Below are 14,363 nucleotides of genomic sequence, written 5' to 3' on the forward strand. Positions count from 1 at the left end.
GGAACAAGTGCCGCGCCTCCGTTCTTTTCTTAGCGTTGGTCTTATTTGTAATTGGATGATAGTTTCCTATACATAGCGCATAAGTTTTGAAAATAAAACCAATTGAATTTACAACTCAACAATATCGTTTACTTGACTTTGAGTAAAAATATATGGAGGCCCCTCCAAGCAATAGTCAGCCACATATATCCTGTTAGTTTCGTTTATTGTGAATATTGAACTTTTGCTTATGGTTGGATACCTTCAATTGGTGGTATTTTTTAGCTCGCATGTCAGTTTCAATGCGAGCTTTATTTTCCGACCAAGAATACAAAGAAATTCAAAAAAAATGATGCTGGTACTAAACTTTTTTAACTTCAATGGTCCTGGTCTGCACAGTGATAATTATTAATCTTAATATTCCCGTTGGTACTTATTGCCTGTGAACTTATTTAAAAACTAAGCAAACTAATTTTTTAGTTTTTAAGATTAGGTTAGGTTATATTAACGCCCTTGCCGGGGAAACGCATAGGCCAATATGGCCCTCAGTTGTCCAAATAGGGTATGATAGGGGTATGAACCGTTCCGGTAGCTTATATGACCCCTTATCTCAGAGTCTGAATAGTATGGGTCCGCTCCTACTCCTCCGTCCATCGTGGAGTTTTGATTTCAAGACGATTGTCCCTGCCAATTGAACTATGCCAATATCCTTGTGGTGCCATGTTTCCTGATGCGATAAGGCGCTCTGCTGTCTTTCCTGCAGTCAGACGAGCGTGGATGTCCAGGGGGTCAATTCCAAGTACAGTTTCGAGTGCTTTTGTTGGGGTTGACCTCAGCGCCCCTTTAATACAGAGAAAAGATTGTCACTGGGTCTTCTCCACAAGCTTATGGTACGTCTTCTTTTCGGTAGCTTGCCTTGGGTCCCACATGGCTTCACTTTCCTGCCTTCGGGATGAAGACAACTTTCCAGGTTCTCCATTGAATAGGGATAAAGCCTGTAAACCTAAAATTAAGATTAAAATTTGTTTTAAAAATATGCATTTAAAACAAATTTAAATTTGTATATGCCAAAAACATAAAGCTAGATTTATATTATATTCAGTACCTTAGGAGATAGAGTTTGTCTCCTGCTGAACTGCTGGATTCACCCACTGTGCGACGTTTCGATTGCGTCAAGATCGATGCGTCGGTATTTTATGGCTCCACAGTCATAGTTTTTATATTTATTTTAAATATATCATTCATCACATGGGCACGGTACACAGTAAAACTTCGGATTACGGGATTTTTGGTGTATGTCCTCTCTAGGTCCGCTTTAGGCCCCTCTATATTAGAGGGCAACTTGTCACGACGTATGGTCGGTCTTTCATTAAAGAGCAATACATATGTATGTTCTTGCCACTGCTGACAACTGCATTCTTAATACCCTTCAATTACATCGATGAATATAAATTTGTCTTAAGCTTTACAAAGGAGTTGGTCATAAGCATGGCTAAATAATGTCAAAGATGAATAACTACTCTTGGGCTCTTAATTGGCTTATTTTTTAATTTTAATACAAGTTCCTTTGAAGTCTTCCTACCAAGAATATAAATATATTTAAAAATAAAGTAGCTCATGGCATATTATACAACAAATTTTTACCCACAAAAACTGTAGCCTTATATGGAAAATAAAAAAATAAACTGTCCAAATATCAAATAGGCTTAGTCCGAACTAGTTTTTTACATTCATGTTATTTTGGTCATTTTGTTTTTTGTCATTATGTAGCTGGAGCTCTTCAGTTGCCGATGGAGGCAATATTCTGGCATCGCCCATCATGGCTTTTCCACTCTCGGTTCCAGATGATAAATTCAGTGGTAGGTTTAATTTACTCAGAAAACAGGATAAGTTCACTAATCGGCCTTTGTGCTGGAATGGAATCTTGGGGCACAGCTCAAAAGCATGGTTTACAGGTGGCATGTCACAGCCTTTGCTACAGGACACATCGATAAAGTTCATTAGATCACAGATCTCAATCTCGTTACACTCATTGCGATTAAGAATTAATAAAATATTGTCAATCAATTCCAGTGAAAAGGGAAGACGACAGCCGCGAAGTGTGGAGCGAACTTTTGATTCAGGCAGGAATGGTTGGTTGGTAGGATTGATGTGATGGAAATGTTCCATCATGTCGTCGCGAGCGTTCCACAATGCACGCTTTAACTCTAGATGTGCTGCTGCCTTTACATTAACCCTAGAGCAACCACTTGTAGAAGTTTGTTCTGCTGAAAAATGTCGACAGAGCGTAATGATTTCGTGGTCGCTGATTACTTTGCCCAATACTCCGATTAATGCTCCCTTGAAGCTTTCGAAAGATACAAATACGTCGCGCTTGTTTTCCAAATTGTAACCATCTGGCACGCAGGTTCCCGCAAACTCAGACATACGGTTTTGAAGCGCAGAGCGGATTTTCTGCATAATGGCGGATAGGTTTGCGTGGATAAACTGCTCTGGATGGTGCTCCATAAACATAAGGGTATACTCGTCTGCAGATACCAAATGAAATATAAAGTCTTTCAGGGACATGGTGGACCCGATGAAAAAGTTCCAGGGCATATAGTATTGTGGTTGCTTATAAGAGAATTTCTCTTGTCCGGGCAATTCTATGCGAGTGCGTTTCATAAACTCGCCTCCGAGGAAACCAGAGTTACGTACGGCCACTTCTTGTATCTGTAATGTATCGTCACTCAGGTAGTAGCTTATCACAAAGATGCGTTCACAATTTTCCTTGATAGTGGAAAGCATCTTGGCACCAAACCGCAATACATAGCGATCAAACTTAATAAACTTTTTAAAGTCAGTCTTTGGCGGTTTCGGCTCCACAGATAAGCAATTCCCGACCGAGTCTTCGTAGCTTCCCCAGCCATTATATGGTGGAAGAATACGCTCTTTTTGGCGGTAGTCAGTACAGACGTCCGATCTTGTAGGGATAGCTAGTGGTGAGAAATCTTGCACACCATAGCGTTGGCGATAATATTGCTGAGTAAAAGGGTCCAGTTCGGTAATGATCACAGCCCGACCATAGACATTTATCACACTGCCAATTTGCAGATCCCGTTCGCTATAATACATAATATCCTTGTTACCTGTGTTTAGAGGGTCAACACAGTAACGTACGTTGCGCATATTAGTTCCTAAAACATTAAGTAGTGTTATCGGCGTCATTTGTCCTGGCAATAACAGTCCGTTAAACTCCTATAATTAAAAATATTTAATTGATGAACAGTCAATTCAACAATAATTTAATATATTGTTACTCACCCGTGCCAGACGCGCTCGTTTCAGAAATACGGTTGGTCCGTCGCGACCAGAGTTGCGGATATGTGCTTCCTTGATTTCGATGGTATCGTCGGCCAAATAGTAGCAGATCTCTAACTTGCGAACGTCCCCAAACTCCGTTCGATCATCCCAGTACGCCTGAAATTTGAGTATTTGTCGATCATACTTTAAAAATTGCGCAAAAGCATGTTTTTTTTCAATCGGGTTGACAGCGCCTAAATGTTCACGATTACCCACGGAATTAGATGGATCGCTGTAAATGATGTTCAAATTAAAGAAAAAAGTTAATTACGGATGAGATTATTGTAGATACATTTCTATAGAAAATTTTTTACCAAGGGAATTTCATTGAATCCGGAACGGTGATGCCGCGTCTGTTTAGGAAGTCACGAGTGAACTGATCGCAGTCTATAATATGATATTGACGATCGAAAATCTGTACAGTCATGTCGATATTCAAATCATTTAGAGACATAAACTCATTGTCACAGGGCGGCGTCTTTTGAACACGCTGACGATGGACCACGCAACCCTGAACTATGCCGGAATTATCTACTCGAGGCTCATAAATCTCTAAGGTGCCGTCTTCTAGATAGAAATATATCTTAACTTTTCGAATCAAGTAAGGTGCATGGTAGACCTCCTGCAAAGTTTGTTTGAAATAGGCACTAAAGCAGAGAACTTTCTTGTCGTAGGCCAACCAAGGTGGCATGCGTGGACCGGAACGGGGTGGATAGATGGAAGATGCGCCGACCGGTGGGCAGCTAATGTCTACTACGTCGCCATTGGGATCAATTGGGGCAGGTTGCTGACGATCATTAAGCATGCTGAGACCCTGGATGCTCAGCAGCGACTGTGGCTTGGGGTAATGGCCCTTAGAAACCTAATATTTAGAAAAAAGTTGTGGGGTGGTTTTTTCTCAGTGAGTTGGTTATGGATGGATTTACTTACGTCACGAAAAAGCGTGCCCGGAAGCAGCGGCATTCCTGGAATTCGCAGCATTATATAGCTGATTAAAATTATTTTATTTTGCGTAAGAAATATTTTAAGACTTGTTCTGTGTTCTAATGTATAAATTCTATGTATTACTTGAAATGATATATGTACCAAGCGTTTTTTAGAAACAATCAAAAGTTATGTAAGTCCCATAGCCTACTATAAATATCCCCAATATACTTGCTTGCTAAGATATACAGCTCTGCTTCGGCTATCGCAAACCGCAAAAATCAATTAACAAATCGAAATAACCGTAGAAAAATGCTTGGTGTGATTTTTATGCACAACTTCATCATGGGTGACAAAGACAGCCCTGATCTGTTGAGCCGCCTATACTTCACGATTCCTATTAGACTTACTAGACATTTTATACCGATGTTCCTTCCATTTTGTGGATCGAATTATTCCTTGCATGAATCGTTTACGGTCTTATGCTCGGATTATAATTCCCTCTACCATATTATATCCACTAGTAATTCCCCTCTTCTTAATAAATTAATAATACTGTAGGGGCCGAATTTAGGGAAAGAGTATGGAGCATCACGGATAAGCATAGTTTTCGTTTGTAATACTTGAAAGGGAAGATCCATAGTAACTCCGAAAGTGGATCCTAAGCAGCAAGCCGAAAAGCTTTCTAAAGAGAGTCAGCGCAAGCTTTTAAGCGGAAGACGTCGCGTTTATCTTGATCAAGAGAGTAGCGTAGGGAGGGGAGCATAGATTAAAGCTTGACCAAAATTCCACTCAAATGGGCGAAAGATCATCCGATTATTCAGATAAAGTTCCAAAAATCATCCGATCTGGGAGCTTTTTGTTCAGTACAGCCTAACTGAACTTTTAAAAGTTGGACTAGAGCATTAGAAAATAATCAATTTATCAAAGCAGATGTATTTGTGCTATACTCGAGAATAAATAAATATATATAGTGACATATCCATAACTCTCATTTTGTATTCACCCACTCCATCCACAAAATTAACAGGACTCCACCGAAGAATCAATAACTGATTCTTCCCACACTCCAAGCTAGAGTCCAAAAATCTAAACAATGGACCCCATTGATTCATCAACGCCAGAATCTCGCCACTCGAGAGAAATCGATTCTTTAGAATCATGCCACTCATGAGGACCAATCAGAGCTAGTCATAAAACCAAGGAGTATCACATTCCTAGCTCCCTCATGTAATGCAACACCGATCGCCAGCAGCGGATGCCTTTCTACAAAACCGACGCATCCCCAAATATCGGTTCAGTCACGTACGCCACTGACACGAAGATGCAGTCGAGGAAAGCAACACCCGAAGCCAGAGTTGAGAGCTCTAAGAGAAGGGCTCATGGAAACTAGCCAACAATAGAGAAATCAGTTCCGTTTGAGACAAGCGACATACAGTCAAGTCGGGGAATTCATTATCTTGTGACAAAAAGATCTTAAGCTTGTAAAATAAAAATCTTTTTTAAAAACTTAAAATCGTGTTGCAGTTATTTAACTGGCGCAGCCGGTAGGGTTTCGTTTAAAGTTAACTCCTATATTTCGGTAATGGTCAGCTTGCGTAATTTTTAATTACTGTGATCACGTAATCCCGGAATCGTTAATTTAAATTGTGAAATCCGCCAAAGAACCTATGTGCTACGAGCACATACGATTTGCAATTGAAGTGAGTGACTTGAAGTGAGCTGAAATTGTGAATCACCAAAACAGTGAAACACTAAATACAAAAATCAAAAAACTTACAAGTAAACCAAAATAAGTTCAAAACTTGTTTGTAGTGGGGCGGACGAAGCTCAAGTCTCCAACGACGATATGGATGATCCAGAGAAACCTCCTAGTAGCGGTCGCAAGAAATGAAATGCCGCGGTGCTTCGTGGTATATATGTAGTATTTATTTCGGGGGTCGCGAAGTAGATCGGACGTTTGAAACGGGGGTTGAAACGTAACTAAGCTAGGCCTTATGATCTATGCTCTATTATGGCTTGAGCGCCGGGTGGATCGTGGATCGTAAAATCTCCCAAACACCCCTCCGAGCGCGCGAGAGCGAGTTGGGACCGGAGCGCACGACGTTGGCACAGTGCGCGGCACTCATCTGCTGCTGACCTGAACATCCTCCCCCCCCTGCAGGATGCAAAGCCCAATCGGTGTTTATGGCTGTGTGCATGTACCGGATACGATCCATCCGAACACCGTGCTCTGGGCCACAGGATGGCCGTCCTCGCGTGCCAGGAAACCGGGTTGGATCACTTTCGGGTAGACGTCGGCGCCTAAGACCAGAGAGATGGTGGCTGGTCGATGGAATTGCGCATCTGCGAGCGTCAGATCGTCAAATCGAGCCCGGATCGTATCGCTCAAAGGTCAGATCGGCGTGCGGATGCGCAAACGGGGCTCGACCTTCAGGATGGCTTCTAGTCGGAAGTCGCCCGTCTTGGTACGAATGTTATTTCGGGTTCGGCCGTAGACATCAAGGGTCCCCCGGTAAGGAAGTGCCCGGGAGTAAGGGCCAGCAACTCAGTTGGATCCTCGGACATCGGCGAGAGCGGCCTGGAATTAAGGCATGCTTCGATCTTTGCGAGAAGCGTGGAAAGCTCTTCGAAAGTGTACTTCCGAGTGGACGTGGCTTTGTAGAAGAGAGTTTTGAAACTCTTCTCCCCGGCTTCCCACAGACCTCCCTGTTGTGGAGCTCCTGGTGGGATAAAACGCCACGAAACCCGGTGATGGCTGTACGCATCAGTTACCGAGCCCTTGAATGCTTCAAGGAAGTCACGGGAAAGCACCTTGGCGGCACCAACGAAAGTTTTGCCATTGTCGGAGTGAATGCGCTGCGGACACCCTTGTCGTACGACGAAACGAGCGAAGGCTGCAAGAAATTTCTCGGTCGTGAGATCCGACGTGGGCTCCAAATGGATCGCCTTCGTGGAAAAACACACGAACACAGACACATACCCCTTGGTTATCAGGCACACTCTGCCTGTGTAATTCTTTATGTCGAAGGGACCTACGTAGTCAATTCTGGTGTGCGTGAACGGTCTGGAAAATGACGTTCGTTCCGTGGGAAGATCACCCATCATTTGAGCTTGCAACTTCTGTCTGTGGATGACGCATACCTTGTAGGATTTTACCACCCCCTTCGTGAGTTTCTGAACCTTGGGAATCCAGAACTTGGATCGGATAAGTCGCACCATTAGTTAGTGCCCGCCATGAAGAGTTATCCGGTGGGTGAATTGCACGAGAAGGTGGGATAGCCGGCATCGGTACGGCAGAATAATGGGATGCCGTTCGTCGTACTTCAGAAAGGTAGAAGTTGCGATACGGCCACATGTTCTTATGAGCCCATGTTGGTCTAGGAACGGGTTAAAATTCAGGATAGAACTTGACCTTGGCACTGGCCGCTTCTCGCTTAGGCAGTGATACTCTTGGAAGTATTCCCTGCGCTGAGTCTCTAGGAGAAGAGTGCGCTCAGCTGTGGTAATGTTGGTGACCAGCTTCCGGCAGCGTTTTGTGAAGCGAAGGACACAAGCACGGACTCGCAGAGCTCTCTCCAGATTGGAGAACCGATCGAGGAAGTCTTCGCATAGGCTCGGTGCAAAATGAACTTTCATAGCTCGTTGCTCGAGGGTTATCACGGGATCGTCCCCGCCTTGGGCTGGCCGGGGCCCTTGCATCAATGATGCCATGGCCCTTGCAACCACGCTGGTCCGTGCCACCAGAGGTGGAGCTCCTTTAACGAGGTCGGCGGGATTTTGTGCGGAAGGAGCGTGACCCCAATTCTCGACCTCGGTGGCTTGGGAAATTCTGGTCACTCTGTTGGCCACGAAGGTAGTCCAGTGGCAAGCAGGCTTTTTCAGCCAGGACAGGACTATAGCGGAACATGTCCAGAAGTAACAGGTTGTAGGTGCGCTTGGCATATTTGCCAGGATAGCCGTCGCCATTTCGGACAGTAGCACGGCGCCGCATAGCTATAACTGGGGGAGCGATACAGTCTTAATGGGTGCGACTCGTGTTTTCGCGGTGAGCAACTGCACCTTGACTAGGTGGTCAGTCTCGATGCGTACATAGATCGCCGCACCGTACGCCTTTTCTGACGCATCGCAAAATCCGTGATGCTCGACCCTTACAGATGGTTCGGAGCCAATCCACCTTGGAATGCGGATCTGGTCGAGAGCGGAGTAGCTCTGCAGAAAACTCTGCCAGCGCTGACGCATCTCGGTCGGAAGATCTTCGTCCCATCCCACTTCTTGCAATCAGATCTCTTCAATGAAGATCTTTGACCGGACAATGGAAGGAGCCAACCAGCCCGCAGGGTCGAACAACCTTGCACTCTGGGAAAGCACCGCTCGCTTGGTATTGGATGCCATAGATGCCAGTTCTGGCGGAACGAAGAAGAAATCGTCTGTTGTCGCCTTCCAGCGAATTCCGAGAGTCTTGGCTGTGCTTTCTGCCTCAATTTCAAGGAAGTCGGTGTGAAGGAGATGGTCATTCGGAATGGTAGTCAGGATATCCATGTGGTTGGACGTCCATTTTCTCAGTGGAAACCCGGCAGAACTCAGGGCGGCCTGTAACTCGCAGATTGCTAGTTGAGCCTCAGTGGGAGAGTCTGCTCCCGCTAGGACGTCGTCGACATACATACAGGACCGAATGATGTGACTGGCTCTCGGGAATCGGGACTGGACATCGTCTGCAAGCCGTTGCAATGCCTGGATGTCGAGAAAGGGAGCACAATTGACCTGAAAGGTAACAGTTTGCAACTCATAGTCGCGTATCTCGCCCTCCTTGTTGCGAAACAATATTCGCTGGAAGGGGGTGTGCTTCGGATCTACCCAAATCTGCCGATACATCTTGGTGATGTCAGCATTGAAGACGTACCGGTAGCGCCACTTCAGGATCTGAAGGGTTAAGTCGGACTGGAGAACAGGGCCGGGGTGCAGAAGATCATTCAAGCTGATACCGTTACTCGACGGGCTGGATGCGTTAAATACAACGCGGACTTTCGTGGTGGTGCTATCAGGCTTGAAGACCGCGTGGTGCGGCAGGTAGTAGGTTGAGGACTCATGAATCGGAGGAACTTCTGTCATGTGATCAAGGTCTAGGTATTCTTGGATCACGGAGTAGTATTGCGCTTGTAAGGTAGAGTCTCTTTTTAAACGATTTTCGTTCCGCAGAAACTGAGTCAGGGAAATCGACCTCGAATACCCCAGATCGGATCCGAGACGATCTGTGTCACGGAACGGCAACGCGACAACGTACTTTCCGTTCGACGTTCTCGAAGTGGTTCGGAGGAAATTGCTTTCGCAGTAGACATCCGTCTCGCCTACGAATTTCACCGGCAGTGTCTCCACCTCCCAAAACTTGGTAAGCAGCTGGTCTAAGGGAGCCTCTAGCTCGTTCGAAACTTGCGTAGAGAAGGATGAAATACTGCTTTGTACAGTATTGGGCACTGGGCCGGTAAGTACCACAGATGTCAGATGCCACAGATGTTGGTCTGTGAGCCGCTTAACAGGATGGACGGAAGGATATCCGCTCCAATCAGGACATCTATTTGGGATCTCTCGTGAAGGGTCGGGTCTGCCAATGCAAGGCTCGGCAGGTCTCGCAACGAAGTTTGCGGAATCGGATAGGACGGCAGGTGACCCGCCAGTTCCGGCAGAACAAAGGCCGTGGCGTTTAAGTGCAAGTCCGGCCTCGTCGTGGAATGGATGGCAAAATGACAGATCTTCGTGGATTGAGCGGATACTGTCCGATTGAGGCCCGAGAATTGTGCCTGGATAAGTCGGAACGGCAACTTGATTATATTAAAAAGACGTTCCGTGATAAACGTTGCCTCGGATCCCGGGTCGATTAGAGCGCGGGCGCGGAAATTTGTCCCCAGGTGGCAAATATTAATGATTGCTGTTCCCAGAAGGACAGCTCTTTGGCCGGAGGCGAAATAATTTTGAACGCTGGGTGGCGCGTCGGAAGAAAGTGGACTTGGTACGACTGGGGAAGTGGAATCACGGGCGATTGGAGTGCCACGGTGCAGCAGCGTGTTGTGTCGGTCCCCACAAGTACTGCAGTTATGGGCACTTTGGCATTCCCGGATCTGATGGCCTCGTGCGAAACAGTTGAGACAAAGATGCTTTTGTTTGATGCAGCTGGCACGAGCATCAGCGTTCATTTGGAGAAAGTGCGGGCATAGCCGGATTGGGTGATTCTCTTTCCCGCAAAAATCACACGTTCTCCGGTTCGGATTTACGGTTGTCTCGAAGGAGTGAACCGTCCTAGGAACCGGACTCCCTAGGGAGCGGATCGGGTTGCTTCGGGAAGGTGGCGGATTCGGATCACCTTTCGGACTGTGTGAAGTGGACGGGTTTCCCTCGATGGCTTCGAGCGTCAGGTATCTCTGGCTGAGGAAGGATTCCATCTCCTTCCACGAAGGCATCTCTTTCTTTGTGGTGACGGAATCTTCCCACAAAGCGCGGGCCAACTTCGGTAATTTGGAGGCACAAATAGTCACCAGCAAGCTGTCCCAGGTTTCGGTGGAGACCTTTGAGTGGGCCAGTGCTGTTAAAACCCCTTGGATGGTGCTGAGAAGCTCCCTTAGCGCACGACTGGACTCGGTTCCAGTCACCAGGAGCCTGTTAATTTCGTACCGGTCCCGAAGGGCATTCCAGGCAGCCTCGAAGCCGTTATTTGTGAGTGGGGACTTTTCCACTATGGCTTTCCGATCACCACTGGTCTTAGTGGTGAGGTGGTACAGCTTCTCCACGGGAGACAGCCTGGTATTCTGTATGTAGATCGCAGTAAACAGGTCTCGGAACGTAGGCCAGCGTACGTTATCCCCAGCGAAAACTTCGATGTCGCATGGCTGTGCGGAGGGACGGACTGCTGGTTGTTGGAGCTGATCAGTGAGATCAGCAACGCACTGTTCGTACACCGTAAAACAGTCATCGAACTTCGATTGAAAGTCCGCTTCAGTCTGCGCACCGTCTTCAGCCACAACCGCGAAACAATTTTTGAGCTCTGCCTCAACCTCCGCCCACATGCTTCGGATTTGGTCACGGCGTACCGTGGCAAGAGAGGCAGATAGAGTGCGGCGATTCGGAAGGTTTATTCGCTCTCCGAAATGCATAAGTTTGCGTGAGGCTGCTTCAAATTTAGCCATTGCTGTAGTGGCAGCGGAGTGAGCCATTGTGTGGGAGAGTCGAGAATGGCTTGGACTGCTTTGCGTACGCGCTGGCACCTTAAGCGTGACCGGCGACGGGAATAGGACCGATCTGGTCTTCGCACCCGCGAAGCTTGTGGTGGGCCCGGGAGTACTGGATGACTTAACTTTGCGAGTCACCGAGGTGGGTGTTTCTGGGGCGGACGCCCTGTTGGCATATTCGGAAATCACACGAAGAAAGGAAAACAAACTCCAACTCGGATGAGGAAGTGTGGGGCGAATGGCCACAACCTTGGTTGTAAACGGAGATTAGGATGAAAATTGAGGATGAACAATAATATTGAGGCACGAGGTATCAATATATAGAGTCGGTTGCAAACGGCCGTCTAAAACAATATACCCTGGAAATGCAGGGTAGCGCGTAACTTGACGCTCAGTTACGGTCAAGCGCGGCACCGAAAAATGTTCTCCCACATTGGACCTGCATCTTTCAAGAGGCGATGCAATTACTGTACCGTCAAGTGAAGACAAGAATAAGATATCTGCTTTGCAGCTGTCTCAGAGACGCAAATTTAGATACAGATCTAATAGAGATAGAAATTTAGATAATTTAGAAATTGTTGAAAATAGGGAACTTGTAATAGATGCAGTTCTAAGTTCGTTTAACCCTCAAGAAACCAAGAGCTAGATGCGGAGGGAGAAAATCAAGTGACTGCTTGGCAAGTTCCAGGAGTAGGTCAGGAAGAGCAGGCAGCCGTCGCTGGTGAGCAGGTACAGAATACTGTAGGCAATAGTGATGGCATAAATGCACGGAATAAACGACAAGTGTCTGTGCGTCAGTCCGTACGTTTACGGAATCAACATGTAGAGAATATAGAAGAAAGAGTAGAATTGAGAACACGACAGGGGCAAGTGGTCAACACTGAGCATCGGTTCAAACGGAGACGGAGCCAAAGGTATATGCTACAGAGCAAGCACAAAATACCGCAGAACATGTAGTGAGACGAACAGACTCTCGCATTAGACGTCAGGAGCAAGAGGCCGATACTGTGCGTCGGTCTAGACGAAGACAGGACTCGGACTATAGGGCACGAGAGCAATAACACAATACAGGAGGAGATATAGTTAGGCGAACAGACGTACAGATTAGACATAAGGAGCAAGTGGCCAATACTGTGCGTCGGTCCAGCCGTAGACAGGACTTGGACTATAGGACAAGAGAGCAAGAACGGAATACAGAGAGGCGACAACGCATACGTTTAAATAACAAAAGGAGACGCATGTTAGAAAGAGAGCAGGATAGAGTTCGCAGGGTCCAAGAACGGAGCTTAGTAGATCGTAGACGTATCTCTGGCACGCCAAGCTGCTCGTGCCGCAGCACGACAGCTAGAAATTGACGCTGCCAGAACTGCTAGTCAGAGAGTGAGCCAATATAGGAGCGATAGCAGCAATTATTTTTATACCCGATACTCAAAATGAGTATTGGGGTATATTAGATTTGTGGTGAAAATGGATGTGTGTAACGTCCTGAAGGAATCGTTTCCGACCCCATAAAGTATATATATTCTTGATCAGCATCAATAGCCGAGTCGATTGAGCCATGTCTGTCTGTCCGTCCCCTTCAGCGCCTAATGCTCAAAGACTATAAGAGCTAGAGCAACGATGTTTTGGATCCAGACTTCTCTGATATGTCACTGCTACAAAAATATTTCAAAACTTTGCCCCGCCCACTTCCGCCCACACAAAGGGCGAAAATCTGTGGCATCCACAATTTTAAAGATAAGATAAAACCAAAAACGCAGAATCGTAGAGAATGACCATATCTCTTAGACTGCAGAATCTGAATTGGATCGTATTATTATTATAGCCAGTATCAAGAAAACAATTTCATTTTTTCTCGCCCTGTCTCTCTCTAACACACACGTAGCATAGGCGGCTTTGCTTAGACTAAAACATTAGCGCCTAGATCTCAGAGACTATAAAAGCTAGAGCAACCAAATTTGGTATCCACACTCCTAATATATCGGACCGAGACGAGTTTGTTTCAAAATTTCGCCACACCCCCTTACGCCCCCGCAAAGAATGCAAATCTGGGGATATTCACAAATCTCAGAGACTATTAAAGCTAGAAAAACCAAATTTGGTATCCGCACTTCTGTTAGATCTCACTATAAAACGTATATCTTAAAATTTCGCCCCACCCCCTTCCGCCCCCACAAAGGACGAAAATCTGTTGCATCCACAATATTGCAGATTCGAGAAAACTAAAACGCAGAATCATAGATAATGACCATATCTATCAGATTGCTGAATCTGGATCAGATCAGATCATTTTTATAGCCAAAGGAAACAAATCAATTTGCAGTGGCTACGCAGCGCGTGACGTCACGCTCAGACTGATTTTCTGTCTCTCTCGCACGCACTCTTTGTCGTGTCGATTAATATAAGCGGCGTCTGCCGGAGGAGAGCCATACTGACTTAGTATCGGGTATAACTGTAGAGTTGCGGTGTCCGCAGCAACTCACAACGTTCCCCCTCGTTTTAAGAATAAAATTTAGTTTTGAATTTACAACTCAACTCGCAAATGTCTAGACATTTCTTTTAAGGTCTTAACATAAGCAGATTGAACTATTATTTAGAATCTTAATAAGTTCTAACTTCTTATAATTGAAGAATAGTTTGTCAGTTCTACAACCTCTCCTATCTACATTTCGAAGCTCGGATTAACAATGGTTGTAAAACTTTGCGAAGATTGTCTTTTGACGCCTGCATAAATAGTGGGAAAGGATAACTCTTCCGAGTCAATATCTAGAATCATGTCGAGAGGTCGTTGGCCTTGACCTGGTGCGCTTTTGATAATCCTATCATCAAATGGTATGTTGTTTTCTAGCAGAGTTTCCTGACCTCCAGGGTTTGAGCTCTCCGGCTTCTACTTCCTCG

The 14,363-nt window shown here is 45.9% G+C and overlaps 1 protein-coding gene and 1 pseudogene across 1 annotated transcript; both read right to left on the reverse strand.

Moving 5' to 3' along the window:
• Positions 1–1,496: 1,496 nt before the first annotated feature.
• LOC4811660 (EF-hand domain-containing family member C2-like) lies at positions 1,497–4,411 on the reverse strand. Its single transcript, XM_033383608.1, has 4 exons — positions 4,252–4,411; positions 3,636–4,183; positions 3,283–3,553; positions 1,497–3,216 (listed from the first exon to the last, which is right to left on the reverse strand). The coding sequence occupies exons 1-4, from the start codon at positions 4,300–4,302 to the stop codon at positions 1,696–1,698; spliced, it is 2,391 nt and encodes a 796-aa protein (XP_033239499.1). The 5' UTR covers positions 4,303–4,411; the 3' UTR covers positions 1,497–1,695.
• Positions 4,412–6,832: 2,421 nt separating this feature from the next.
• On the reverse strand, positions 6,833–11,054 carry LOC117185117 (uncharacterized; annotated as a pseudogene).
• Between the last annotated feature and the right edge of the window lie 3,309 nt (positions 11,055–14,363).

The sequence above is a fragment of the Drosophila pseudoobscura genome, chromosome X (assembly GCF_009870125.1).
Source record: "Drosophila pseudoobscura strain MV-25-SWS-2005 chromosome X, UCI_Dpse_MV25, whole genome shotgun sequence".
NCBI classification, from domain to species: domain Eukaryota; kingdom Metazoa; phylum Arthropoda; class Insecta; order Diptera; family Drosophilidae; genus Drosophila; species Drosophila pseudoobscura.

Excerpts from the sequence above, each read along its gene's own strand:
- LOC4811660 (XM_033383608.1), bottom strand. The coding sequence starts at position 4,302 with ATGCTGCGAATTCCAGGAATGCCGCTGCTTCCGGGCACGCTTTTTCGT. Across the intron at positions 3,554-3,635 it reads GATTCAATGAAATTCCCTTG|CGATCCATCTAATTCCGTGG; the intron begins GTAAAAAATTTT and ends CATCATTTACAG. Across the intron at positions 3,217-3,282 it reads AACGAGCGCGTCTGGCACGG|GAGTTTAACGGACTGTTATT; the intron begins GTGAGTAACAAT and ends TTTTAATTATAG.